The sequence below is a fragment of the Bathycoccus prasinos genome (assembly GCF_002220235.1).
Source record: "Bathycoccus prasinos genomic : chromosome_5".
Taxonomy (NCBI): domain Eukaryota; kingdom Viridiplantae; phylum Chlorophyta; class Mamiellophyceae; order Mamiellales; family Bathycoccaceae; genus Bathycoccus; species Bathycoccus prasinos.
Genome location: NC_024004.1, coordinates 65653 through 91629, shown reverse-complemented (window position 1 = coordinate 91629; position 25977 = coordinate 65653). Strand labels below are relative to the sequence as shown.

At 47.7% G+C, this 25977-nt stretch overlaps 12 protein-coding genes across 12 annotated transcripts; 7 read left to right on the top strand and 5 right to left on the bottom strand.

Annotated features, from left to right (window-relative positions):
• Positions 1-396: 396 nt before the first annotated feature.
• Positions 397-1269, top strand: Bathy05g00470 (the record flags this gene model as incomplete). The annotated part of the gene is made up of 1 exon (XM_007512932.1): positions 397-1269. The coding sequence occupies one exon, from the start codon at positions 397-399 to the stop codon at positions 1267-1269; it is 873 nt and encodes a 290-aa protein (XP_007512994.1).
• Positions 1270-1687: 418 nt separating this feature from the next.
• On the top strand, positions 1688-4372 carry Bathy05g00460 (CMP-N-acetylneuraminate-beta-galactosamide-alpha-2,3-sialyltransferase 1; the record flags this gene model as incomplete). The annotated part of the gene is made up of 1 exon (XM_007513314.1): positions 1688-4372. The coding sequence occupies one exon, from the start codon at positions 1688-1690 to the stop codon at positions 4370-4372; it is 2685 nt and encodes an 894-aa protein (XP_007513376.1).
• Positions 4373-4446: 74 nt separating this feature from the next.
• Bathy05g00450 (conserved hypothetical protein) lies at positions 4447-7776 on the bottom strand (the record flags this gene model as incomplete). Its single annotated transcript, XM_007513097.1, has 1 exon — positions 4447-7776. One exon carries the CDS (start codon positions 7774-7776, stop codon positions 4447-4449), a length of 3330 nt encoding a protein of 1109 aa, XP_007513159.1.
• A 197-nt stretch (positions 7777-7973) lies between these two features.
• Positions 7974-8669, top strand: Bathy05g00440 (predicted protein; the record flags this gene model as incomplete). The annotated part of the gene is made up of 1 exon (XM_007512830.1): positions 7974-8669. The coding sequence occupies one exon, from the start codon at positions 7974-7976 to the stop codon at positions 8667-8669; it is 696 nt and encodes a 231-aa protein (XP_007512892.1).
• Positions 8670-9153: 484 nt separating this feature from the next.
• On the top strand, positions 9154-10155 carry Bathy05g00430 (spermidine synthase; the record flags this gene model as incomplete). The annotated part of the gene is made up of 1 exon (XM_007513013.1): positions 9154-10155. The coding sequence occupies one exon, from the start codon at positions 9154-9156 to the stop codon at positions 10153-10155; it is 1002 nt and encodes a 333-aa protein (XP_007513075.1).
• Positions 10156-11748: 1593 nt separating this feature from the next.
• Bathy05g00420 (predicted protein) lies at positions 11749-14490 on the bottom strand (the record flags this gene model as incomplete). Its single annotated transcript, XM_007513157.1, has 1 exon — positions 11749-14490. One exon carries the CDS (start codon positions 14488-14490, stop codon positions 11749-11751), a length of 2742 nt encoding a protein of 913 aa, XP_007513219.1.
• Positions 14491-14776: 286 nt separating this feature from the next.
• Positions 14777-15649, bottom strand: Bathy05g00410 (predicted protein; the record flags this gene model as incomplete). The annotated part of the gene is made up of 1 exon (XM_007512969.1): positions 14777-15649. One exon carries the CDS (start codon positions 15647-15649, stop codon positions 14777-14779), a length of 873 nt encoding a protein of 290 aa, XP_007513031.1.
• Positions 15650-15934: 285 nt separating this feature from the next.
• Positions 15935-18031, top strand: Bathy05g00400 (OPT family oligopeptide transporter; the record flags this gene model as incomplete). Its single annotated transcript, XM_007512899.1, has 1 exon — positions 15935-18031. The coding sequence occupies one exon, from the start codon at positions 15935-15937 to the stop codon at positions 18029-18031; it is 2097 nt and encodes a 698-aa protein (XP_007512961.1).
• Positions 18032-18142: 111 nt separating this feature from the next.
• Bathy05g00390 (adenylosuccinate synthetase) lies at positions 18143-19612 on the bottom strand (the record flags this gene model as incomplete). Its single annotated transcript, XM_007512800.1, has 1 exon — positions 18143-19612. The coding sequence occupies one exon, from the start codon at positions 19610-19612 to the stop codon at positions 18143-18145; it is 1470 nt and encodes a 489-aa protein (XP_007512862.1).
• An 860-nt stretch (positions 19613-20472) lies between these two features.
• Bathy05g00380 (unknown protein) lies at positions 20473-21057 on the top strand (the record flags this gene model as incomplete). Its single annotated transcript, XM_007513130.1, has 1 exon — positions 20473-21057. One exon carries the CDS (start codon positions 20473-20475, stop codon positions 21055-21057), a length of 585 nt encoding a protein of 194 aa, XP_007513192.1.
• A 424-nt stretch (positions 21058-21481) lies between these two features.
• On the top strand, positions 21482-22465 carry Bathy05g00370 (predicted protein; the record flags this gene model as incomplete). Its single annotated transcript, XM_007512856.1, has 1 exon — positions 21482-22465. The coding sequence occupies one exon, from the start codon at positions 21482-21484 to the stop codon at positions 22463-22465; it is 984 nt and encodes a 327-aa protein (XP_007512918.1).
• Positions 22466-22828: 363 nt separating this feature from the next.
• On the bottom strand, positions 22829-25654 carry Bathy05g00360 (leucyl-tRNA synthetase; the record flags this gene model as incomplete). The annotated part of the gene is made up of 1 exon (XM_007513205.1): positions 22829-25654. The coding sequence occupies one exon, from the start codon at positions 25652-25654 to the stop codon at positions 22829-22831; it is 2826 nt and encodes a 941-aa protein (XP_007513267.1).
• Positions 25655-25977: the final 323 nt, after the last annotated feature.

Here is a 25977-nt window from a genome sequence, read left to right as displayed (position 1 = left end):
TCTTATTAGGACGAAAGAAGAATCAAACTGATTTTGATTTCTCTAACGGTCTCTCGTGTTATCCGAGAGAGATGAGAAATGACACAAAACGCAAACGTAATACTACTACTAAGAACACACGCGAGAGAGAAAGAATCACTCCGTTAGTGCGACAAACACCTTTCCTCCTCAAAAGCTCTCTTTTTTACCTTTCCAAGAACAAAAGCAGTTTATGCCCTTTTCTCGAAGAAACGAGACAAAACTCGTAGTAAACGAGCGCTTTTTTGTCAAGTGTTGTTCTTTTCGTCCAATTTTGCAAAAGATTCCAGAGAAGAAAAAGAAGGGAAAAAAATAAAAATTGGCGTTATTATAAAAAAAAGCGAGATCTCATTCATTCATCCGGACGAAAGAAGGATGATGTCCTCCGAATACTCGACGGAAGAGGAGGAACGCGAGAGACTAGGAAAGGTTCTCGAGAGTGAGCCTTTACCGTTGTGGCGTTTGTTCAGGGAGGCGTCGCTGAGTGGCGGCGCGTGTCGCGATATCGTGGAGAAGCACGTGATGTGGAAACTGAACGGGACCGATCTCAAATTCTTGTACGGGGTGAATAAGGAGACGAGAGCGTTGGTGAAGAGATCAACTCGCGCGGGCGCTTTGAAAAAGAAGTTTAATATTGGAGAGATGTCGTCGATATCGACTTTGGAAGTTGCGTGGGAGAATCGATCGTTGTGGGCGTGGCGCTGGGATGAAAGATCTTTCTGCTCTCAAGTTGCTCTAACGAATAAACTCGAGTTGCTCAAGTGGGCGCGAGAGAAGAAAAAGTGTAAGTGGGATCCAAGGACGATTTGTGCGGCCGTATGTCAAGGTAATCTGGAAATGGTAAAGTATTGCATTGTAAATAAGTGTCCTATCAGTATGTTGGAGTGTGCAGATGCTGCCGAAAACGGTCATCTCGAGTGCCTCAAATACTTACACGAAGATGCCAAAGCGCCTTGGGATGAGTATACTGCCATTTGGGCGGCTGCAAAAGGTCATCTCCACATACTCGAATATCTTGTTGAGCGTAAGTTTGATAAATATGGCGTGTGTGCGTGTGCGTTTGCAGCCGAGATCGGCCACTTCGACTGTTTGAAGTACTTACACGAAACCGCCAAAGCGCCGTGGGACTCTGCGTCCGTACAAGGCGCGCACTGGAACAACCACACCGAGTGTTTACAATACCTCCTCGACAACAACTGTCCTCTCCCACCCGGTTGGCGATACGAAGACGGAACGTTAAACACCTCATAAAAACACACACAAAACGCAGGGAAGCCAAGGGAGCGAAAGAATTCTGAGAGAATGAGAGAGAGAATGAGAGAGAGACATAAAGCGCATACGACGCGCATAATCAAGAGTAGTATTTTAAAGAGACAAGACTGCCACAAAACCTCAAAATTTGTACCATCATCATGCGCAGCAAAAGAGGAGGAGAATAACACGCAATACAACAACCTTTTATTAACAGTATTAGAGTTATATACGTACTATTCTGATACTCATGCCCTCTTCTTCTCCGTTCAAGAGCAGACGAGGAGGAGGGACTTCTTCTTCTTCGCGTTTTGGATTCTTCTTCTTTGGAGGCTGTGATGATGATGATGAGGCGGAAAAATCAGCCGACGATAAAGAGTGGAAAGGAGGAGATGCGAAGAAAAAGAAACGACGCAAAATGCGCGTATTCGTCTGCGCTTTATTCTTCGTGGCTGTGTTTCTTCCTCAAATCGTACGAGCGTTTGAGCTCGTGGTTTTTGGGAACGATTTCGACGCTTTGAAGAGGTTGCAAAAGCATCAACACCATGGTTTGAGCAATCGAGACGAAGCGATGGGAACGAGTTTAGGTAGTGAGAGCGCCGAGGAAGAAGAAGATGAAGGAGGAGGAGGAGCGGTCAGAGATGATGATGTTTTGGTACCGCACGAAAAAGACGCGAAGCTTCCCGTCGTCGCCGTCGAAGAAGAAGGAAGAGAGGAGGAGGAGGACGAAAACGAGAACGGCGACGATGGAGGTAACGATGAGGAAGGGAATAGTCGTAGTAATGGAGGAGGTGATGAGGAAAACGAAGAGGAGAGTGAAAGCACGAAGCGCGCGCGCGCGAAATTATTGAACGATCCATTATTGGAAGTGTTTGCAAAGATTTCGCCCGAAGTCGTTGCAAATTTGAGCGCGATAGGCGACGACGACGACGATGCAAAAGACACGATTTCGCCCTCGGTGATCGAGCAGATTTTCAAAGCCGCGTTTGTGGAGAGCGACAGCGGCGACGCGGTTTTGACCGGGCAAACTTCCAGCGGAAAGAACTACCTCGAGAAGAGCGACGCCGACGACGAAGAGAAGAAGAAGATATTGAAACGGTTGTTGCCAAAGTTGTTGTCCGAAGAAATCGCGCTCGCTAAGAAACAACTCTCCGAAGACGAAGCCTTGGCGAATCTCGTCTTCCCGAAGAAACCGGAAGTCGTGGACGGCATTCGCGACGCCGGAGGATTACGGTCGGATGAAATCTCCGACGCCGAAGCGCGAGTAATGATTGAAAGACGGTTTGCCAACGCCTACACGAATTCGCAATCGGAAGGTTTAGCGAATGATGTAGACGCTACCGCGGATGCCGAGGCGAAGATGCAACAACTCGACGCTGAAAATCTGTTGGAAAGCGAGAAAGCCCCCTGGGACGCGAGCGAAGAGTACGCGCAACAAAACATCAGGAAAGAAGGGCGAGATAACACCGAATACGAATTCGTTGGCGGCGAATGGATCGCGGTGGAGATTAAAGATTCCAAAATTCGGTCCGAAGAAGAAAAGAAAGTCGTGCAATACGAACGCGCTGAAAAGCAAGAGGCGAAAGAGGATAGGAAAGAGTGGTTGATTTCGAAATTAGAAAACGCCGGTTTGTCGCGAGCGACGGCGATGGCGATTGCGGACGGTAGAATGTCGGACGTCATGAAAGGCGGGAAAATGTCCGTGGATGAGCTCGTTCAACGTGAAAAGCGTTTACGCGCGGAAAGATTAGCCGAAATCGCGGACATTGAAGGCGTTGCCGATCAAGACATGATTGACGACGGCGAGGAAGATCCGAACAAAGAAATGACGTGGTTCGATCGACCGTCGATTAAAGCCAAGTTATCGCACAAAAGGTTCGTGCAGTGTAAGAAAGAGCAGGAAGAGGAAATGCCGAGCACGGAAGGTATACCGATGCCAACTTTACCGGTGAAAGATTACATGTGGAAACCGAACTCGAATCCGATTCCAGGGACGGAGGAATTTGACGCCGGGCCGATCGCGTTGGAAGCGGCGGTTTCGTCGAACATGCGAGCGCATAAAAAATCGGCGAGACAACGCGCGCCGGTGAAAAAAGGCGAGTGGGGAACGTGTGCAGTCGTCGGTAACAGCGGGTTGTTGCGTCTTTCTGAATACGGAAAGGCAATCGATTCACACGACGTCGTCGTTCGATTGAACCAAGCGCCGCAAAGAGGGTATTCGCGCCGAGTTGGTTTGAAAGTCACGCACCGCGTTTTGAATCGATTGTGGACGAGAAACTACTATTCTGGCGCCTCTAAAATACGGAACAAAGCGGTCGAACAACATCCACTAGAACAAGGGTTAACTTTGTTGATATCCCGAGCTACTTTGAAAGAGTACGGCAATTTAGCCTCGCAACTCTTCGAGACGAGGAAAGATATCTTAGCCGTTCGAATCTCCTCGAGAGCGACGTCGATGGCGGCGCCGATATTAGAGCATTACCGAGAACGATTGTGTCGAAGCGGTTTTGGGCCGTATAAAGGTTTGAATGTCCCTTCCTCCGGATGGGTTTGCGCGAACATGCTCACCTCGTTGTGTTCAAAAGTTACCGTCTACGGTTTCGGCGTCGAAGGTTTAGCAAAGTTTTCTCGAGGTATCGGCATCGGCGTCAACGAAACCGCGAAGGATGAAAAACATGCCGAACTAAATTACCATTACTTCCACGGTTTAGGCGCTCGAAAAGAAGGCAACGACGTTCACTGCTTCGATAACGAAGAACGAACGTTCGAGGCATTGTCGCAACCGCCGGCGAGTTTGTGGGAATTCTGCAAGTACAAAGACGACGGCGGAGATAGAAACTGGAATTGCGGGTGTCAACACGCAAACATAGAAAAATGCAGACTGGACAAATTAGAAGGCGATTACGCCGGGTTAGAAGACAGCACGGATTGTACGCCCGGGGAGGATTGTCCCGAAGACGAGGTGAAGATGAAAGCGGCTTTGGTTTTGAAAGAAGCCGCGAGGGAAGCAGAAAGGGACAGTCGACGCGGGAGTAGTGGACATAGCAGTAGCAGTTCGAGTAGTAGTTCGACCCGAAGTCGTCGCGTCGGACCGTTGTGGTAATACGTATCTATTCTTCTATGACTTTTTGAGTGGAACTAATTTTACTGCGTGTTAAATTCTTACTATTACTATTACTATCTATTAAAATTTGACAAGTTTGCGATTTGTTCTTGTTCTCGCACGCCGACGACCTTATCTAAATGCATGCTCAGTTTCGCTCTTCTCGTGCGCGTTTTACCGGGAGTATCCAGAGCGGTTGGTTGAAACCTCGCTTTGGCAATTTTAGAGGCGAACCCGACGTACGTCGCTAACGAAACACTGTTCGAAGATGCTAGTTTCGGGTTCAACAGAGTCGCGTGTTCGCGTTGGCGGAAGAGAATATCGTTTTCGTCCGACGTCGCCTTTTTCTCTCCTTCTTTTCGAGCGCGCTCGGTGAAGTCTATCGCTGCGGCATCCGTGAAGCCCCCTTCGCATAAAACAGTACCAACGACGTTTTCTTTGAATCGTTGTAAACCAACGTCGATGCATTGCGACGATACTCGTTTTCTCTCGTCCCCAAACTGCTTTCGAGGCTCGCCACCGGTCAAGAGGAAATCTTCGTCGATGAATTGCGTTTCCTTCGTGTCGCTATTGAAGGTATCGCAGTAATCGATATATCGAGCGAGCACTCCGGGTTTCACCGACAACGGCACTCCGTTCGCACCAAACGGTTTTGGACGCATTAAAGCGTCAAAATTAGTTTGAATGCTCGAAAGGTTTGATACTGAGTTCATTCTTTGGACGTGAGTTTCCCAGAATTCGGCTGATTCTACAGAAGCCTCGGCAACTTCAGGCGCAGACGTCAACGGCGACGGCGGGATGTCAAGATTCTGCTGCGAAAAATGTGGCGACGTGCCTTCTTTCACACCTCTTCCTTCTCCGTCGTTGTTGTCCTCATTCTCTACAATCACCATCGCACCTTTTTCTCTTTGCTCGTTTTTCACCGGCGTACACTTTACGCTGTCAACTTTTCGTTCTTCTTGCTTTTCTTCTTCCTTCTCTTTTTCCATCGCCGATGGATCTTCACTGTTCTTCTCTTCTCCTCCTTCTTCTTCCAAGTCTTTCCACGCGGTAATGTCAGGATCCACTTGCGATTCTTTCAAACCGAGCGCTTGAAGCTTCTTCTTCCGGCGCTCTGCTTTCGCCTTCTCGCGCTTTTCGTTCTCTTTCAACGAGTATTCCAAGAATCGAGCGTCGCACTTTTCCGCGTATTTCGCCACGAATGCATTTTCCTTCGCTTCGTAGTCTTTCGAAATCTTCTCAGTGAACGCAACAGCCGCAACGGGCAAAGCACCGTTTGAATACGCATCGTTCAAGAGCGGCAAAGCGACGTCAAAGAGAAAATCGTCCGTCGTTTCGTCATCCCCCGCCGCGAACAAATCTTTTTCTTTGAAGGCGATACTTTTCCCGCAACCGGGAGGAGCTGCGCTCATAACTTCGCAATCGTTCAGCGCGCCGCGAATGTCACCTTTCCTTAATTTCGCAATCTTCAAACAGTGCGACATGGACAGCGATCCTTTCGATGTCGACAGAGGATAAAGATCATCTTTTTCTTTTTCTTTTTCTTCTGAAGGAGAAGAAGCTTTCGCCTTTGCCAAACAACACAAGCGCAAATATTTCGCCAACTCTTCCACGGTAGGTTTCTCGAATCCAACTCTCGTCGTCGACGTGCCTAAAGACGTCAACTGACGAAGCTGTCCATCGTCACCGTCCAGCATCTCTTCGCTTTTACAAACGACAACGATCGGCCGCTTCGCGGCTTCGAGTAAAGTTGCGATTGCCGGGATCAACCCGCGATCGACGTCTTTCGCCTCCTCGTCTTCGTTGCTGAAGAGGCAATCGATGTCTTCGAATACGACTACGGTGTTGTTGGCGCTGATGGCACCCTTTTGTTGTTGTTGTTGTTGTTGTTGTTCCTGGTGCTTTTCTTGTTCCGCGGCTTCCTTCTTCTTCTTCTCGATACTATCATCCACGCCGCCATTCGTTGCTTCTTTCATCTTTACGAACCCGAAAAGCGTTTTGTTACCGACGGCTTTCTGCGCCTTCTTTCCGTTTGCTGTTTTCTTCTTTTTCTTCGGTTCCTCGGACGTCATCGTCGTAGTCTTCGCATCAACGTTGATATCCGTTGGTATCGTCGCTTCTTCCGTCTCCTTCTTCTTTCTCTTGTTTAACAAATTCTTCGATTGTAAAGACTCTCCGAATCGTTCTAAAATATCTCTCCCCGTTCTATTTTGCCCTGCGTTGACTTCTAAAATACTAAATCCCAATTCGCTCGCTACGGCACGTATCGTAGCCGTTTTCCCACTTCCCGAGTCACCGAAAACGATTAACCCGTTCGCGATGTTCGCACCGGAACCGTCGCCGAAACCGTCGTTCTTTTCTCCTTCTTCGTCGTATTCTTCGTCGCTGAGTTCCATGCCCATTTCGCGTTCCCACTTGGCGTCGGAATCTTCTGAGTCCGAGTGATTATTATTCTTGTGTTGTCTTCGCGCGTTTCTAAACGTGTGTTTGCTCGCGTTCTTGTTGCTTTCAATCCTCGCTTTCCAGTTGGTTAGCCAGTTGCGACATAGATCTGCCGGTTGCGAGTTTTGCGATCCGAGCGCTTCCGAGGCGCGCGTTGGTTTGCAAATTTCCACCCAAGGAGTCCCTTTACTCGCCGCGCGAAATTGCGACTCGAGTCGGTTTATGATTGCTCGCGAGTACTCATCGATTGGTTCTGTTTCTTCTTCTTCTTCTTCTTCTTCTTCTTCCGTTTCTATGCTCATTTCTTCGTCTTTTTTCTCATCGTCGCTTTTGATTTCGTATCGCCACTGAAAAGATGCCCCAGTCGATGCCGACGACGACTTTAACAGAGAACGTCGTCTCTCCGCCGCAGACGCCACCGCGTTTTCAAAAGCAATCCCATATCCTTTCATTACATCCTCTGCATCTGCTCCCACCACTGTCCGAATCGGACAGTTCACGTGAATCGGCGGTAAATGCTTCACCGCTTCCTCGTACGGCGTTTTACGAGACGCGCCCGGAACATCCGTCGCCGTCGCGGTACTCTTCGCCTGCGGTTTCCTCTTTTGGAAAAAACTGTGCACTTTCTGAGGAGGCTGCTCTTCCGTTTTCGTCTTCTCCTTTTCGTCGTCGTTGTCCTTCTCTTGCGTCAAATCGACAATCGACGACTCTTCTTCTTCTTGTTTTGTGCAACAGAATTTTTGAATATCTTTGTTCAAATTCGTCGTCGTTTTTGCGTCTGTCTGCTCTCCTCCTTTGGTCAAGTCAATGGTCGCTTCCGCGACTCTCTTCGCGTCGTTGATATTCTCAACGTTATTATTATTGTACGCGTTCGTTTCCTCCTTCTTCTTTTCTTTCGTCGTAAACATCGGATGCAGCGTCGTCGTCTTGGGAGGACGTTTTTCTTCTTCTTTTTCCATCATCTCTCGCGCTCTTTCACAACGCAAAACTGCTCTCGTCGTGAAAAGAACAACGCAACGACGATTAGAGAGACCTAAAGGGGTTACCTGTCGCGCTGTTTTGCGCCTCTCTTTTCTCTCTCAATAATATCCCATCGCGTAAAGTGTTCTTCTTTAAAGGCGCTTTAAAGAGAAATTTTAATCTTGCGCAGAAGACAAAAATGAAGGAAATTTTCTCCCTCAAAAAGAAGAAAAAAAGCTTTGAATGTGACATGCGAGATCATAAAAAAAAGAACCACGTGCGGGTTGTTTGTTTCCGACGAAAGGAAGAGAGAGATAAAAAAGAGAGCGGAGCGATGTCGAGTGGGGTGACGACGCGAGGGCAGAAAAGACGGATTGGTCAGAGAGATGTGTGGGATTTGATTGTGAATAACGACGATATTTGTTTTAAACACATTCTTCCGAGATTGAATTCGAATGATGTGAAATTCTTGTACGAGGTGAATAGTGAAACGAGAAAGTTGGTGAAGAGGTCATCTCGCGCAAGGGATTTGACAAAGAAGTTTAAAGTGAGAGAGATGTCGTCGATATTGACTTTGGAAGTTGCGTGGGAGAATAAATCGTTGTGGCCGAGTGACTGGACCGAAAGATCTTTCTGCTGGGAAGTTGCTGAAACGAATAAACTCGAGTTGCTCGAGTGGGCGCGAGAGGAGAAAGAGTGTGAGTGGAATAGATGGACGATTAATGTGGCCGTACGTCAAGGTAATCTGGAAATGGTAAAGTATTGCGTTGCAAATGAGTGTCCTATCAGTACGTGGGCGTGTGCATATGCTGCCGCAAACGGTCATCTCGAGATACTCAAATACTTACGCGAAGAAGCAGAAGCGGCATGGGATTTGAGATCTCGGATTTTTTAACTGCCACGTGGGCGGCTGAAAATGGTCATCTCCACATACTCGAATATCTTGTTGAGCGTAAGTATGATAAATATCACGAAGGTGCGTGTCAGTTGGCGGCCAACAACGACCACTTAGACTGTTTGAAGTACTTGCACGAAACCGCCAAAGCGCCTTGGAACTATCACGCCGTACGAGGAGCGCACTACAACAAACACTCCGACTGTTTACAATACCTCCTCGACAACAACTGTCCTCTCCCACCCGGTTGGCGATACGAAGATGGAACGTTACGCACGTGATAAACACGGATACACGGATACACAAAGAGAGAGAGAGAGAGAGACAAATTAATATACAATACGTTACACTTCAATCACACAACACGTGTTTCTCTTAACCAGCTTGATGCAAAAAAAAATCATTTCCAATCGGATTTCCGCACAAAACAACGAACCTCTTCGCGCGGACGGCGCGAGAACTCAACGCACTTTAAAAGACAACAATGACTGAACAACAGAAGTACGGGAAGGACATATTCAACGGGAAGGAAGAGAATTGGTACCACGAGTTAATCGAGGACGGTTTAGCTTTATCCTACAGAGTGGACGAAGTGTACCACCGGGGAAAAAGCGAGTTTCAAGAGATTGAGGTGGTGCAGACGCACGCGTTCGGGAAGTTATTAATCACGGACGGGTTGATGCAATCCTCGGAGTGCGACGAGGTGGTGTATCACGAAGCGTTGGTACACCCGGCGATGACTTTACACGAAAACCCGAAGCGAGTGTTCATCGCCGGCGGCGGCGAAGGAGCGACTCTGAGAGAAGTGTTAAGGCACCCGATGGTGGAAGAGTGCGTGATGGTGGACATCGACGGCGTTTTGGTCGAGCAGTGCAGAGAACACTGCCCGTTTTATAACGCGAACGCGTACGATGATCCGAGAGCGAAGCTGGTCATTGGTGACGCGAAGAAAGGTTTAGAGGATTACCCGGAAGGATCGTTCGACGTGATCATCATGGATTTATCCGACCCGTTGGACGGCGGTCCGTGTTATCAACTCTACACCACGTCGTTTTACGAAACCGCGAAATCGAAATTGAAACCGAACGGTATTTTAGTCACGCAAAGCGGGTGCGCGTCCGTGCGAGACGCGCAGTTCGTGTGGTCGCCAATTCACAACACGTTGAAACAGGTTTTCGACAACGTCAGCGGATACACCATGTGCGTCCCGTCCTTCACCTCCGAGTGGGGGTTTAACGTCGCGAGCACGGACCCGGCGAAACCAGATTTACGCGAAAAAGGCATGAACGAAGTCGACGCGAGATTAAAAGCGCGCAAATTGGATTCTGTTTTACAATTTTACGACTCTATTTCGCACGCTCGCATGTTTAGCCCGCCGAAGCAGTTGCGAAAGATGATCGAAAACGAGACGAGAGTGATGACGGTTGAAAACCCTCTCTTCATGTGTACCACAGACACTCACACAGGGTTGTTTGAGAAGAAATAGTACGACCAATGGACGACGATTGAACAATAGTATCCGTATTTATCTTTTCTTTAATATCACCACATTATAGATACCAACTTCCGTTAATACTAAGACGCTACGATATGCTCAAAATCGAACCTTTTTTCCTTCTCTTGTTCTTTCAAAGAGCGCCGACACAATCGAAATTTTCTTCACTCTTTCTCTCTTTCGGTAAAGCACGTACTTCCTTCGGTAAAAAACCCCGACAGAAGAAGATAACTACTACTACTATTGCTCCTAATACTAATAATGTACAACGGCATCGGATTAACCACCGCGCGCGGTTCCGGGACGTCCGGTTACGTCCAATCGAACAAATTCCACCGAGAGCGCAGTCGTTTGCACAGAGACGATTTTCATTCTCAAGATCTGAAAACAATACACGATCGCGAGAAGAAACGAGGCGGAGACGACGTCTCGAAACGAGAAGGGAACAGAGGGATTTTAGAACACAACGAGAAACGGAAAATTGAAGTCTCACTTGTCGCGTTTCGAGACAAGTTGGAAGAGGATTTGGGTGAAGGAAAAGAGGAGGACATCGAAAGGAAAGTGAACGAAGAAAGAACGCGGCTGACGAAGAAGATGAAAGAGGAACAAGAACGACAATCACAGAGAGAAGAAGAAGAAGAAAACAACAGAAGAGGGTTTAAGCGGAAAAACTTTCACAGAGGAGGAAAAGAAGAAGAAACGCACGAAGTCGCCGAGCGACAGCGGCGGAAGATGGCGAATTTGCGCCAGGCGTTTGGCATATCGAGGGAAGACGACGAACGAAGAGAAGGCGAAGCGTTCGATCGAGAGTTGCAGCGAGAGATGCGAGAGGAGAAGCAACGGAAGAGGGAGGATGAGATTTTACGCAGAGAGAAAGAAATGGCGAAGAGAAGGAAAGAGGAGAAGAAAGAGGAGAAGAAAAGGAGAAAGGAAAGGAAGAAAGAGGAGAAGGTTTTACGGAACGGCGAAAAGGCGAAGAGAGGGTTGCCGAAATTGAGAGAGAAGTTGGACGCGGTCGAGAGAGAGATTGAGAAGAGAGGCGGGTTGATGGCGCTGAAAGAGAAATTGGAACCGAATGCGAAAGTAGAGGCGAAGAAGAAGAGAGAAGGAAAAGAAGAAAATGAAGAAGAGAAACGCCACTCGAAGAAGAGGAAAGAGGAGGAACATAGCGATTCGGAGGATGGAAAAAATGAGAAAGAAGGAGAGAGAAAAAAGATGAACGTCCCGCCGCCTCCGAGACAGGAGGTTCCACCACCTCCGAGACAGGTAGAGGTTCCGCCGCCGCCTCGAGGAGCGGCGAGAGGAGAAGAAAGAAAAAGAGCGTCTCGGTCTCGGTCTCGGTCTCGGTCTCGATCGCCACCCAGAAGACGCGGAGGAGGAGAAGGACGAAAACGAGACGATAGCAGAGATAGGCAACAACGAGGCACACGCAGAAACGCCAGTCCGAGTAGAAGTTTTGGTAGTCGCAGCGCTTCGCCGAAAAGAGCGAAAAGAGCGAGGAGCGAATCCTTCGGGAGCGAATTTTCCGAGAGTCAATCTTGAAGATTATAAATATTTTTAGCAGAGAAGCTTAAATAACAATAATTACATGCGAATACCATCACAGGCGTCGCTGTTGTTCTCATCATCGCCGTCCGAGAAATCTTCGATGCCATTTTCAATCGCGTATTCTTCATCGAGAACATCTTGCACCTTCCCATTCAGTCGCGCGTTAAACGTCCACAGCGTAAACATCGAAAAAATAAAAGCGAGAATAGCGAGCCATCCGATACTGGTCACTACCGTCCACACTCGACCTTTCAACGTATGCGAGACGCAATCTGTCAACTGATACTCTTTTAAAACGGCTTCGTCCTCGCCAATGAACGTCGGTCCGAGCTGAATGACCCAAAACGAAAGTAAACAAATCGCGGTTGAAAATACGAGCAACGTTCGGTCGCGCGGCTCGAGCTTGAAAAAGTTTCCGATATTTTCCTTGATCTCTTTTTCTCTTTTGGTCTCTTCTTCTATGTGCATCACTTCTTCGTCGTACGGGAGCTGTGCGAGCTCTTCTTTGCACTCTCTTGACGTTTTTTCAACGTAATAAATGCCCAAGAGTAAACACGTGCCTTGGACGACGGCGGTGACCAGTAACGCGACGTCCGCGATGGAACTCCACAGGCCGCTCGTATTTGAGGATGATTTATCATTAGATTGATCACCATTATTGCCACACATCGAGTTCGTACCTTGCTTTAACATGAACGCTCCAGCTAACACCGTCGTAATCACCGGGAAAATCACCGGAACCGTCCCTAACAACATCTCAAACACGTTCAAATTCAAAATGCCAGTCAACACGCTCGTCGGCCAATCCGGACCACCGACTAAAAGAGCCACTTTAGCTTTGGAGAATCCTCTCTTAGAGAGAACCAACTTTGCCGCACGCATAGCGTTTGTGTTTATACCGACCGTTTGTCGAACCCATACGCGTTTCCCGAGCCGTTCGCCGATGAGTTTTTGCTGCATGGCCACGGCGAGGAGTTTGACGACGAAACAAGCGCCGGAGGCGGCGAGTAAAGCGCAGACGTAACTTTTCGTTTCGCTCGGCGTTTCTCCACTTTCAGACAACGCTTTCTTGAAAAAATTCACCGACGATTCATCGGTCAACAAAATACCGCCAGTCAAATACACCGGGATGCCCGGAATGACTGGAATTAAAAACATCGCCAAGCCGACGAGAGAGAAGACGACGTAGGTGAACGCAAACCCAGCTTTCGCGAGTTTCACTCGCAACCACGACAGGAATACAACCGTAAACGTCCCGGCTAGAACATTCAAAGAGACCAACAGACATATCCAATAGTGTAAATTGATGAAAATAGCCGTCCATCGCCATTCCGAAGCGGAGGACAAAAACGCGCTCACGCGATAAGTGAACCAACCGCGGTGCAATTTTTCGTCCAACGAAAATCCCCTCTGAGAAGTATTCACAAATCTCCGAACGAACTGATTTATTACGGAAAGAAATAACATAATCGGAATCAATAGCGTCAGCGGTGTGGATAATACAATCGCTCGAAACGCGTCAACGTGCGTTTCCGTGACCACTTTCGACGTCGCTCGGAGGAACGAGGAGGATTCCAACGCCTTCTGTTTAGCGTTTTCGGCGCCGCCAAGCGCGAAGACGGTTCCAACACCGAGAACGAATAAAGCCGCCATAGAGAAAGATAAGAGCAAAGTGGATAGTTCTTCTGCGCCACCGGATAACGACGCCGAGATCCAAATGCCTAAACCCGCCAAGGCGAATGTGAACGCAAACGCTCTCGCGGCAAATTTTGTCTTATTGCGAGTGGTATCGGTAGTACTATTTTCCTCTCGAACGGCGAGACCGAGAACGTACGTGAAACACGAAAACAAAGTGCACGCTAAGATTGCAAGCATAGGAGTGAACCACATGATATACGCGGCGAGACACTCATTGTTCTCTTTCGTGTGTGTCGGGCATCCCGCGTCTTCCATGTACTCGCTCTTCACCTCGGACCAATACAATCCATTTTCATCGTCGTTTCCGTCGTCTCCTTCTTTTTCGGCGTAGTAAACCACAAACGCTAACCAAAGAGCAATACCGAGCGCAGAAAATATCAACGCCGACGCTGTTTTCATTAAAAACTTTGACGTAGAGCTGCGAAACCACCTCTTACACAGAGCGACGAACATCGGCGCGCAACACACGAACATCGTCGGCGGCGCTTGCGGGTAAGTCTTTGCCGATAAAGTCGCCGAGGCGACAAAGAGCACGGCGGCTAAAGCGAGCGCACCGTTTCTGATTGCTCGTTTAAACGAACTTGGTTTTAATTCGTCGTTCTTTCGATCATCCGCTTTCTTTACATCCACAAAAGAACTATCGTCGCTACTCATACTCATACTTCTCGCGCTATTTTCACTCTCGCCTTCGAAACGAAACAAACCGTCAAACACGAAAAGAACGCAGAGCAAAACCACCGACAACGATATCAACTCCAGCTCGTACTGCTCTTTCTCGCTCGCGAGGAAGCGATACGTTTCTCTCCCGTACCCGAGCTTCGCGCTAAACGCGAACACGTACGAAAACGATATCGACGCGATCAAGAAAAGTAAAACGAACGTTTCTCGCATGTGATTTGTTGTCTCTTCTTCTTCTTCCCCGGGAACGAAGAACGTCTTCTTCTTCTTCTGCTTATTTTTATCGTCGTCTACGTCGTCGTCTACATCGTCGTCGCGAAGATTGAACGAACTCTCAAACGCGGAGGAGGACGGGGCGAGATCATCATCCCTCTTCTTCCTCGTCTTTTGTCTGGTCAGCATCGCTCTTCTTCTTTTGACCAACTTTTTTACATCAAAAGCGAAAAAAAAGCGTTTAAATTTGACAAAATCCTTCCTAAAATAGAAACTCTTCTTTCTTCTGTAAACGAAGAAAGACGACGAAAACAACAAGATAAAAGAACACGTTGAAAAACGACAGGAAAACGAGGAAGAGAAGAAGAAGACAACGTGAATTTGTATTTACCGCAAACACGGCGAAAACGCGCGCGGTTGGATCAGTATTGCTTTTAATATATTTAATACTTACGTACGTGAAAAGTTGTATTAATTAACGGTAAAACGTGACCAAAGTTGCCAACGAACTCAACGTCAAAAAGGAAACCCCCAACTCTTGTTCCAACAGCGCCCACAGTGGCACCTTAATGTTCAACGTTTCAATGATAAAGTTTGGCAACCAGTAAAAAGCCAACACGCACGCGGCGAACCCGCCGATGCAAAACACGAACGACCTCGCGAATCTCATGTTGTTATGTTTGACCGCGCCCGCTTGGTCCAATTTCGGATTAGGTCCCGGGTCCACGTCCACGAGCTTAATGAACATGCGGAACGCCATCGCAATGGCACCAAAAATAGTCACTTGCAACGATCTCATGTTGTGCGGTTGCGCCCAGGTGACTAAAAAACACGCCGTCGCGATGCCGTAGTTCACGAACAAATCTTTGTTCGGCGACGGGCACCATCGCGGCTGCCATTTCGATCGAATTACGTCCGCGTTCAACACCGATTTGGACTCTATTTTCTTCCCGGACATTCTCGCTTGTAAACTCGCTCGTTGTATCGTGTCGTACGCGGATTCCACTTCTCGCAGTTTCTCGTTATCGCCTTTGTACAACATCTTTTTCTTGTTCACGGCTTGTTGAATGGCTAACGCGTCGTCGCTCACGCTGATGCCTAAAAGTTTCCTCGCTCGCTCTTCTTCGTTTAGTTCTCCTCCTCCTCCTAAAACTGCTCCAGCGCTCGAACGAACGATTATTACGTCCTCTCCACCTCTTTTACTCATTCTTTTACTGTTCCCCGTGCCGCCAATTTTCGTCGTCGTCGTCGTCCTAAAAGCGTTCATTCTTCTTCTTGAAGGCTTTTGTGGCATCATCGCACCAAAACTGGTTTTTGTCGCATTCGTGCTGCGCATCAAAGTCAACATTTTATGTGTTGCGTGTGAGTCGTAGTGTTAGAGTATTCGCAGTGCGCAATAAGAGTGTCTCTCTTTAATTTTGGAGAATTTTATCCACTTTTCCTTAAAAAAAATCAAGCAAAATGGAGGAAAGTACTACTTGTAGTGCTACTCCTTGAAAAAGAACCGATCTCGAATCGATCGCCCAAAACTGAGAGGGAGAAGCGCGTCGGAGTCGGAGGACGTATTCTTTGCGCTTTGTGTTGTTCGATTGAAACTGTTGAAACTTTCGATTGGAAACAACAAGAAGAACAAATGTATCATCATCAAAATCATCATCACGCACCCACACCAACATTAGTAACTGCTTCAGGAACAACATTGAAATCATCGAATAAGGCATTAACGGTGCGAGCAATCATCTCCGGCGCGATGGTAGGGATAATCATCGCCTCCATGAACGTTTCGTTCGGGTTAAAAACGGGGTGGTCGCAAGCAGGGTCGGTTTTAGCGGCGTGCATATCCATCGGTTTGTTTGCCTTGATTAAACCAAAACTTGCATTTTCCATGGAGGAAGCGAATGTGGCGCAGACGGTCGCCTCGGCGGCGGGGTCGATGACCATGTCCGCGGGGTTGATTGGACCTATGCCTGCGTTGGCGTTACTCGGGTATGAATTTTCGTATTTAGGCCTGGCGAGTTGGTCGATATCGGTGGCGTATTTAGGCGTGTTTCTCGCGGTGCCGCTGAGAGACCATTTTTTGGTGCAACATCGCTTAAAGTTTCCCAGCGGGACGGCGACTGCGGAGTGCATACGCGCCGCGTTCGCGTTGCCCAGTGGTAACAGTAGTAGTAATAGTAGTAGTTTGAACGTGGAAATGGGGGAAAAAGGTGGTGGTAACGGTAACAGTTCTTCCACGAAAACAACGGCGGACGAAGAACATTTTCATCATCAACAACAACAACCAGAAGATCGCGCGAGGAAACAGTTTAAATCACTTCTCTGCGCCGCGCTCATCTCGTTCGCGACGGCGATGGTTGCGTGGAAGTTCCCGAGGTTTTTAAAGCCACCAATACTAGTGTTCTTAGGTTTGCACGAGTTAGCGAGACGTGGATTCGGGATTCGATTAGATTTTGCCTTGGTCGGCGGAGGGATGTTGATGGGCGAGAAAGTAGGGTACTCGGTTTTAGCCGGAGCGATTATCGCGTGGGGGATGATTGGTCCTCTCGCGGAATCCAAGGGGTGGGTTTCCGATACCGAAAACGTATTTAACATGAAAAATGGAGCGAGAGGGTTGTTGTTATGGCCCGGGGTGACGTTTATGGCGGTTGATTCGTTTTCGCAGCTGTTTAAAGCGATGGTGATTGCTAAATTTGCCGCCTCAAACGATAGTAGTACAATAACAACAACAACTACTACTACTACCACTAGTAGTAACGAGTTGCAGCATCGCTCGGATAATATTAAACACGACTCTGAAGAAGTCGACAACGACGCGACACTTTCGGCGACGCCGTTTTCTATCGAAGAAAACGTTCCGCGGAATTGGTGGATAACCGGTTTACTCTTCGCCGTGTTCAGTTCCATGGTTTCGCAAAGAATTCTTTTCGGTTTGAAATTAACGACTTCCATCATGTCTATTCCAGTTGGTTTGTTCATGACATACATTGCGATCCGATGCGCCGGAGAAACCGATATAAATCCAATCGGGCCTATGGGTAAAATCATCCAACTCATCTTTGCGTTTCTCGATCCCGGACAATTGATTGCGAACTTGGTCACGGCTGCGGTGGCGTGCGGAGGTGCCGGACAAGCGGGAGATTTAATGCACGATTTCAAATGTGGATCCATTTTGCGTTTGCCACCTCGCACGCAGTTGATCGCGCAAATGTTAGGCGTCCCGTTTGGTGTACTCGGCGCCGTGCCTTCTTTCTTGTTGTTCTTGCGAACGTACGAATTAGGCGGCGACGAATACCCGGCGCCTTCGGCGTTCGCGTGGAAAGCAGTCGCGGAAGTATTGACTGGATCGAGCGAAGATGGGAGTAATGCCGTTGGTGTGCCACACCAAGCGGTCATTTTGAGCGTCTTAGCAGCCTTGTTTGCCGTTCTCGTAAGAACTTTGGAGTTCAAAATGCAATACAAAGGTACGGCGCGCGCGAGACTTTTGGCGGAAAAGATCGTCCCGAGTCCGATGGCGCTGGGAATCGCATTCATCATTCCTCCGGAGTTTTCCGTGATGGTTTTTTTCGGTGCGTTCTTATCCGGGTCGTGGAGACGAAGAAACAAAGACTCGTTCGAGAGTTTATCGCAGTTGGTAGCCGCCGGTTTTTTGGCGGGTTCGGGAATCGCGGGGGTTTTCGCCGCCGGAGTTACAATCGCGTTCATGAAATCAACTCTCACTCGAATGGAGTAGAAGAGACATTATGTTTAGTATATTTATCATTATTTAATAAAAGTCAACGTTGTACATTAAAAACATTCTTAGAAGAACTTACTCTATCGTATTATAATATTAAGTGCTTTGTTAAGGTTTGATCACGATGGCGTCTCTGCCCGGTCCGACGCCGATAAATCTACACTCGACGCCGCCCGACAACTCCTCGACTCTTTGCACGTACTTCTTCGCATTTTCCGGCATATCCTTCCAGTCTCTCACTCCAGAAATATCAGAGTTCCAACCCGGCAAGGTCTCGTAGACAACTTCAACCTTTTCCAACTCCTCGATCGAGGCTGGAAACGCCGTCGTGACCGTACCGTCTTGTAACTTGTACGCGACGCCGATTTTAATTTCATCCAACTCGCTCAAACAATCCAACTTGGTAATGTTCAAATGCGTGAATCCATTAATTTTACTCGCAAAGTTTAACGCGACCATATCCAACCATCCAATACGTCTCGGTCTTCCCGTGGTTGTTCCGTACTCGTACCCAATCGCTCTCAAATCTTCCGCCAAATCGCCAAACAACTCGGTCGGGTACGGTCCGCTTCCGACTCTCGTCGTGTACGCTTTGGCGACGCCGATGATGGTTTCAAACTTGTTCGGTGCCAAACCGAGACCGGAGCATACCCCACCTAAGCTCGGATTCGATGATGTCACGAACGGATACGTGCCAAAATCCAAATCCAACATCGTCGCGTTCGCGCCTTCGACCAAAATTTTCTTCTTATCCGCGTGCGCTTGGTTGACAATCTCCACCGTATCCGCGATGAACGGCAAAATCCTCTCTCGGATTTTCCCATACCGTTCAATCTCCGCGTCCACGTCGTATTCAAACCCATCGAATCGCTTCCCCGCATCCGCCGCTAACGCTTTCAACTTTTCCGCGAACGTCTCCATGTTTTTGATGTCGCCGACTCGGATCCCGTTTCTCGTCGCTTTCGACGCGTACGCTGGACCGATACCTCTCTTCGTCGTTCCAATCATGTTCCCGCTCAACTCGGCTTCTCGTAACCCGTCCACTTCTTTGTGTAACTCGAACAATAAGTGCGCTCGATCGGAGACGATCATTCTCCCCGCGCAGTCTACGCCGACTTTCTCCAACGCGTCCAGCTCTTCAAACATCCCGGGTAAATGGACAACGACTCCGTTACCAACCACGCACAGGGCTTTTTTATTCAAAATCCCCGACGGGACTAAATGTAACGCGTATTTTTTCCCTTCGTCGTCGTAAATCGTGTGTCCCGCGTTCGCCCCGCCTTGACATCTGCACACCACCTCGTACTCTCGGGCTAAAATATCCACCAACTTCCCTTTGCCTTCGTCTCCCCATTGCGAGCCGAGAACGGCGCAGACTTGGCCGAGCTTTTTCCACTCGTCGTCTGAAGCGGCGGCTTTTGCTGCCGTGGATGTTGGAGAAACCGAGGACGATGCTCTGATGAGTATCGAAGAACATCTTTTTTTCGTCGAATACGCTTTATTGTAATTCGTCTTCTTTCCTCTGTTTCCGATCGTCGTCGAATTCGCCGTCGTCAGGGCTTGATGATTTGCAGCCATTCTCATCATCATCATCTTTTCTTATGTGTATACTACACGCTCTCAAAGTTTCGCCTTAAAAGACCAATCGAAACAAACAGACTCTTATTCCTCTTTTCGTCGCTCTCGAAATACAAAACAAACGCTCTGATAAAAATGCTCCGTCTTCTTTTGAAACGAGAGAGAAGAACTAAGAAGATTGAGAGAGAGAAGAGAGAGAGAGTGTGTGTTTAAAATGTTTTTGTGGTGTTTGTTGCTTTTTTTTTGTCTTGTTTTGCTCTTGATTGAGAGCGGGGGATTTCATTGATTTTATCAGTCTGATTTTTAACTCAGACAGAGGAGAAAAAAAAAGCAAAAAAAGAGGAAAGTGATGAGTTTTACCGCCAAAACAGGTCGCACTTTTTCCTCTTTTCTCTCACACAATTGTGCATTCATCATCCTCTCGTACACCACAATTCACATTAATTGCTTTCTCTTGTTATGCTCTCTTAAAAGTCGCGCGGGTGAAACCTTTTTTTACTACTACTACTCAGCAAAAACGACGATTAAAAGAGTAGCAGTAAAGCGCAGTTTACAAAGAGAGACCGTTCTCTTTAATACTAAGAGAGAGAGAGAGAGAAAAGAGAGAGAATCAAAGTAGAGTCTAAAAATTGCGCAGAAAGCGTTGACTGATTGCGCGAATTATCTCTCAATTGAGATACAGATATTTTTAGCAGAGAGAAGAATTATTAATGCGCGGAAGAACTTTAAGCGAGAATAAAGGAAAGTCGAATAAAAACGAACTCACCGCGCGTTCTCCTCCTTCTTCGTCCTCGAATCTCCTCCGGACGAAAATAATCGACGAGAAAAAACAAAAGCAACGAACTACAACAACAACAACAATGAATTTCGAGGAGGACGAAAAGACATCATCAGGACGAAAACAGCGCAGAGGAGGAGGAGGAGAAAGAGGAAGCGCGAAAACAACATCGACGACGACGACGACGGCGAGGAGAACGACGAGCAATAACAATAATAATAATGATAGTAACAACAATAACAATAACACCATCAACATGGACGCGGCGCCGTCGTCGCCGACGCCGAACATGGCACCACCGAAACACCCGCCGCCGACGCCGATGAAACCTTTACGAAGGAAGAGAAGAACTTCCGCTCGATTAGGAGTACGAGGACGAGGAGGAGAAAGAGAAAGAGAAGGAGACGACGATTTAGAAAACGACGATTTAGAAAACGACGATTTAGAAGACGAGAGCGAAGACGAGGTGTACTTCAACGCCGCCACGTCGGGGGCCCCGCAGAACAATACTAGTAATAAAAAGAAACCAGTTCCGACTCGGCGCAAACTCGAAGACGCGTTCGATCGCATCGCCGAGAAGAGAGGCGGTAAAGGTAAACTCCTCTCTCGCGCGTTCGACGATTTCGAGGAAGAGTACGAGTGCGAAGAAAAAAACAATACCGACTGAAACGACGACTGAAACGTTTCGAGATACTACTGCTATAGTAACAATAGATTTAGATACTGCTATAAACACACACTATATAATACGATCACATAGCCAACAGAGCTCATTACTACTACGAGTCGTAAATAAAAGAATAAAACCATCGCACAACACAGACACCAAAAAGACTCGTCGTCGTAATTCTTGACACTTTTTTGATGAGAATCGATTTTTTCACCCTTTTGTTTTTCTCTGTCTGCTTTTTTTACTTTTTCTCTGTGTTGTTGCTTGTTTTTTCACCAAAAAAAAGAAAGAAAAAGACCTGAAAGTCTCAGAAGAAGAAGAACACACTACTCCTTTGCGCCGCTTTCTATACTGCACACATCAGAGAGAGAAGACCTTACAACTGTTATCGCTGTACTCTTATTAAGAAGAATTATTATAAATGAGACCTATCCTGTTAAAAGGCCACGAGCGTCCTCTGACGTTTATTAAATACAACGCCGACGGGGATTTAATCGTCACGTGCGCGAAAGATCACCACCCGACGTTATGGTACGCAGATACAGGGAACAGAGTCGGAACGTACATTGGACACAACGGCGCCGTGTGGACCGCGGATATCACCAGAGATTCGAAAACTTTAGCCACTGGATCCGCAGATACGAGTTGTAAACTCTGGGACGTCGGCAGTGGAGTGTGTTTCCAGACGTTTCAATTCGACCAACCGGTACGAGCGGTGTCGTTTGCAATCGGCGACGAGAAGATGTTAATCACCACGGATCCGTTTATGGGCGTGAACGCGGCGATACACATCGTGGAGATTACAAAGAACAGAGAGGAGCAAACGAGCAAGATTTTAAAAACGATTAGCGGGGACGGGATCGTCAACGGGAGGTTAAATAGAGTCGCGTGGGGCGCGCTCAACGAAACGTTTTTAACCGCGGGGGAGGACGGCGTTTTACGCGTGTGGGACGTGGAAACGGGGAAGGTTTTACACGAAGCTCGAGACGCGCACAAAGGGAAACCGATTCAACACTTGGAGTTGTCTGCGGATAAAACGCACGCGATCACGGCGAGCTTGGATAAAACGGCGAAAATTTTCGACGCGCAGAATTTAGAGCTTTTGAAGACGTACGTCGCGGATAGACCGGTGAACGCGGCGATTATCTCGCCAATTCGAGAGCACATCATATTAGGTGGTGGCCAAGATGCGATGGCAGTCACGACGACGTCGAGTAAAGCAGGGAAATTTGATTCGAAGATTTATCATAAGATTTTCGAGGAGGAAATTGGCGGGATTAGAGGGCATTTCGGTCCCATCAACGCTCTGGCGTTTTGCCCGGACGGGAAGAGTTTTACCTCGGGCGGAGAAGATGGGTACGCGAGAATTCATCACTTAGATAACACGTACTTTGATATTAAATAATACTAATACTACTACTACTACTATAATATTATACAAATAAGATACTAATACATACCCTTCCTTCTTCATTCACAACCTCTTCTCGAGGAGCGTTTGGAGTAAAGCGACAAAGGGTGAAAAGAAAACATCTCTCATCGCCGCTGTCGTCATGCCGACGTAAACGAGAGTGTAAGTGTAAGTATCGAGTAACTAACTGTTTTTTTTCGAAGAATTCTGAAGAAGAAAAGACAGACAAATTTCTCAAGTTTCATCAAACGTAATAATAGATGAAACATTATACATCAAAGAAGGATATTACCGTGTGTTTAGAGCCTAATTATTAGGTTGTGTAATACTAGTTATGTATGGTATATATTGATTTCTTTACTTTGGCACGACTATGTTCAAAATCTTCCCGGCTTTGTAGATGACTTTTTTAATCTCTTTCCCGTCCAGAAACTTCTCCACGCTCGGTTCGCTCTTGGCCAATTGCACGGCGATATCTTCGGTAGCGTCTAAGGCGAGTTTAATCGATCCGCGGGTTTTACCGTTGATTTGGACGCCCATTTCGATGGTATCCTCGACCAAGTATTGCGCGTCGGCATTTGGCCAAGCGACGTAGGCGTTGGATGGGAGTTGTTCAGAAGAGTTTAATCGAGCGTATAACTCTTCGCTCAAGTGCGGCGCGTACGGACTCAAGCACAACGCGAAGGGTTCCAAACACTCTCTCGGTTTCGTTTCCCATTTCGTCGCCGCGTTCGTGAATTCCATCATCGCCGCGATGGCTACGTTAAACGAGAGCGTCTCCGTCGCTTCGGTGACTTTAGCAATCATTTTATTCGTGTCGCGAAGTTGTTCTTCGGTAGCTTTTTCGTTCGTAATCGCGCTTTTTTCGTTCTCAAACAATCGGTACGCTCGAGCTAAGAAACGGTAGCATCCAGAAACGCCCGAGGTTTGCCACACTTTCACGTCCGTCAGAGGACCCATGAACATTTCGTATAATCGCAAAGAGTCTGCACCGTATTCAGAGACCACGTCGTCGGGATTGACGACGTTCCCTCTCGATTTTGACATTTTAAACGCTCTCGAGTTGACTTTAATTTTCGGGTTTTCCGTCAAGACGAAACCGTCGCCTTTTTTGGTGACTTTTGAACCGTCGAGTTTCGTCGCGATTGCGTTTTGAGCTTCTTTTGATCCAGCAGAGACGTATTCGCCGGATTTCTCGTCCACGAAAGCGGTGTATTCGACTTCACCTAATATCATACCTTGCGAGACCAATTTCTGGAACGGTTCTTTCGTCGAAACGACGCCGATGTCGTACAGAACTTTGTGCCAAAATCGAGCGTATAACAAATGCAACACCGCGTGTTCGGCGCCGCCGACGTATAAATCCACCGGCATCCAATACTTTTCTAAAGATTTGTCTATCAATGCGTTTTCGTTCGTGGGATCAATAAATCGTAAATAATACCAACACGATCCAGCCCATTGCGGCATGGTATTCGTTTCTCTCGTCGCCGATTTCTCCGGGTGCCCGGGAACGGTCGTTTTCACCCAATCCGTGACGTTCGCCAACGGACCTTCGCCTGAACCGGACGGTTTAAAGTTGTCCGTTTGTGGCAATATCAAAGGTAAATCGCTTTCGGAAATTGGAATGGCCACGTCCGGATTTTCGTCGTCGTACACGACTGGAAACGGTTCGCCCCAATATCTTTGCCTCGCGAAGAGCCAATCTCTCAACTTGTAGTTGATTTTTCTTTCGCCCATGTTGTCGTCGCCGAGTTTTTTGATGATGACATCCGCGCACTGCGTGATGTCCATTCCATCACACTCGCGAGAGTTCATCATTTTACCGGTTCCTGAGTACGCCTCTTTGTCGAAATCGTGCTCTTTGCTCGGTTGAACGACTGGTACGATGGGTAAATCAAAAGTCTTTGCAAACTCGAAATCTCGCTGATCGTGCGCCGGGACCGCCATGATACTTCCGGTACCGTAAGACCCCAAGACGTAATCAGCGACCCAAATGGGCACGTTCTTCTCCCCAGTCAACGGATGCGTCGCGTACGTGCCTAAAAAGACACCACTTTTCGTCTTTTGTAATTCAGTTCGTTCCAAATCCGATTTGTTCGCCGCATCTTTAACGTATTTTTGGACGACGTCTTTATTTTCCGCAGTCGTCAGCTGGTCCAACATCGGATGCTCCGGTGCGACGACTAAATATGTCGCACCGTACAGCGTATCCGGTCTCGTCGTATACACCTCCAAAAACGAGGAATCATTTTCCGAGACGGAAAATTTCAACTGCGCGCCTTCGCTTCTCCCGATCCAGTTGCGTTGCATTTCCTTGATGGACTCTGGCCAATCTAAATCGTCCAAATCTTCCAACAATCGATCGGCGAACTTTGTGATTTTTAACATCCACTGTTTCATTGGTTTACGAATGACTGGGTGATTACCTCGTTCGGATAATCCATCGATGACTTCCTCGTTCGCTAAAACCGTTCCCAACGCCGGGCACCAATTCACCGGAACTTCCGCTTGATACGCCAAGCCTTGCTTCATCAGCTGAATAAATATCCACTGCGTCCATTTATAATACGTAGAATCGCACGTGGCTACCTCGCGATCCCAATCGTAACTAAAGCCTAACGATTGCAGCTGCTCTCGAAATCTGTTCACGTTCTTCGCCGTCGTCTCTTTCGGATGCGTCCCAGTTTCGATGGCGTATTGCTCCGCGGGTAAACCAAACGCGTCCCATCCCATCGGGTGCAACACGTTGTACCCTTTCATCCGTTTATATCTCGCCATAATATCCGTGGCCGTGTACCCTTCCGGGTGTCCAACGTGTAACCCAGCTCCAGATGGGTACGGGAACATATCCAACGCGTAAAATTTCGGTTTCGATTGGTCTAAGCCAGAGTTTAACGAAGGCGTTTGGAAGGTTTTGTTTTCTTGCCAATTCTTTTGCCATTTTTGTTCGATTTCCGCGAACGGGTAGCCTCCACCACCTCTTGCTCCTGAAGAAGAGGACTCCGATGAAGTCGGGTTTGTGAGTTTCTCTTCTTCCGTCGGGATGGACGTCGAGTAGATTCGGAACAATTTCGTCGGATTTCTTTTTCTCGTCGTCGTCTGAATCGTCGTCGTCGCGTTTCGAAACGTGCATCCATCGCTTCGTCTCGCGGCGGCAGAGGTGGACGAGAAATTCTTCATCGTCATCATCTTTCTCGCGATGATAACACTCTTCCTTCTCATAGAAGAAGAAGAAGAAGAAGACAAAGACGAAGAAGAAGAAGCCAAGGTGGTGCTTCTCCTTCTTCTTCTCGCCACCACCGCCGTCGACGAACTCCCTCCCGTTGCGGTTCTAACCGAAGAAGAATGCATCCAATTTTTCAAGTTTTAATGTGGATAACAAAACGCTCGAGAAGAAAGAGGTTTTGAGAAAAAAAAGAGAGAAGCAAAAACAAGAGAGAAAACGCTTGTTTTTTTCAAGTAACAAAAAAAAAGTCAAGACAAAAACATCGCGCTGATCACGT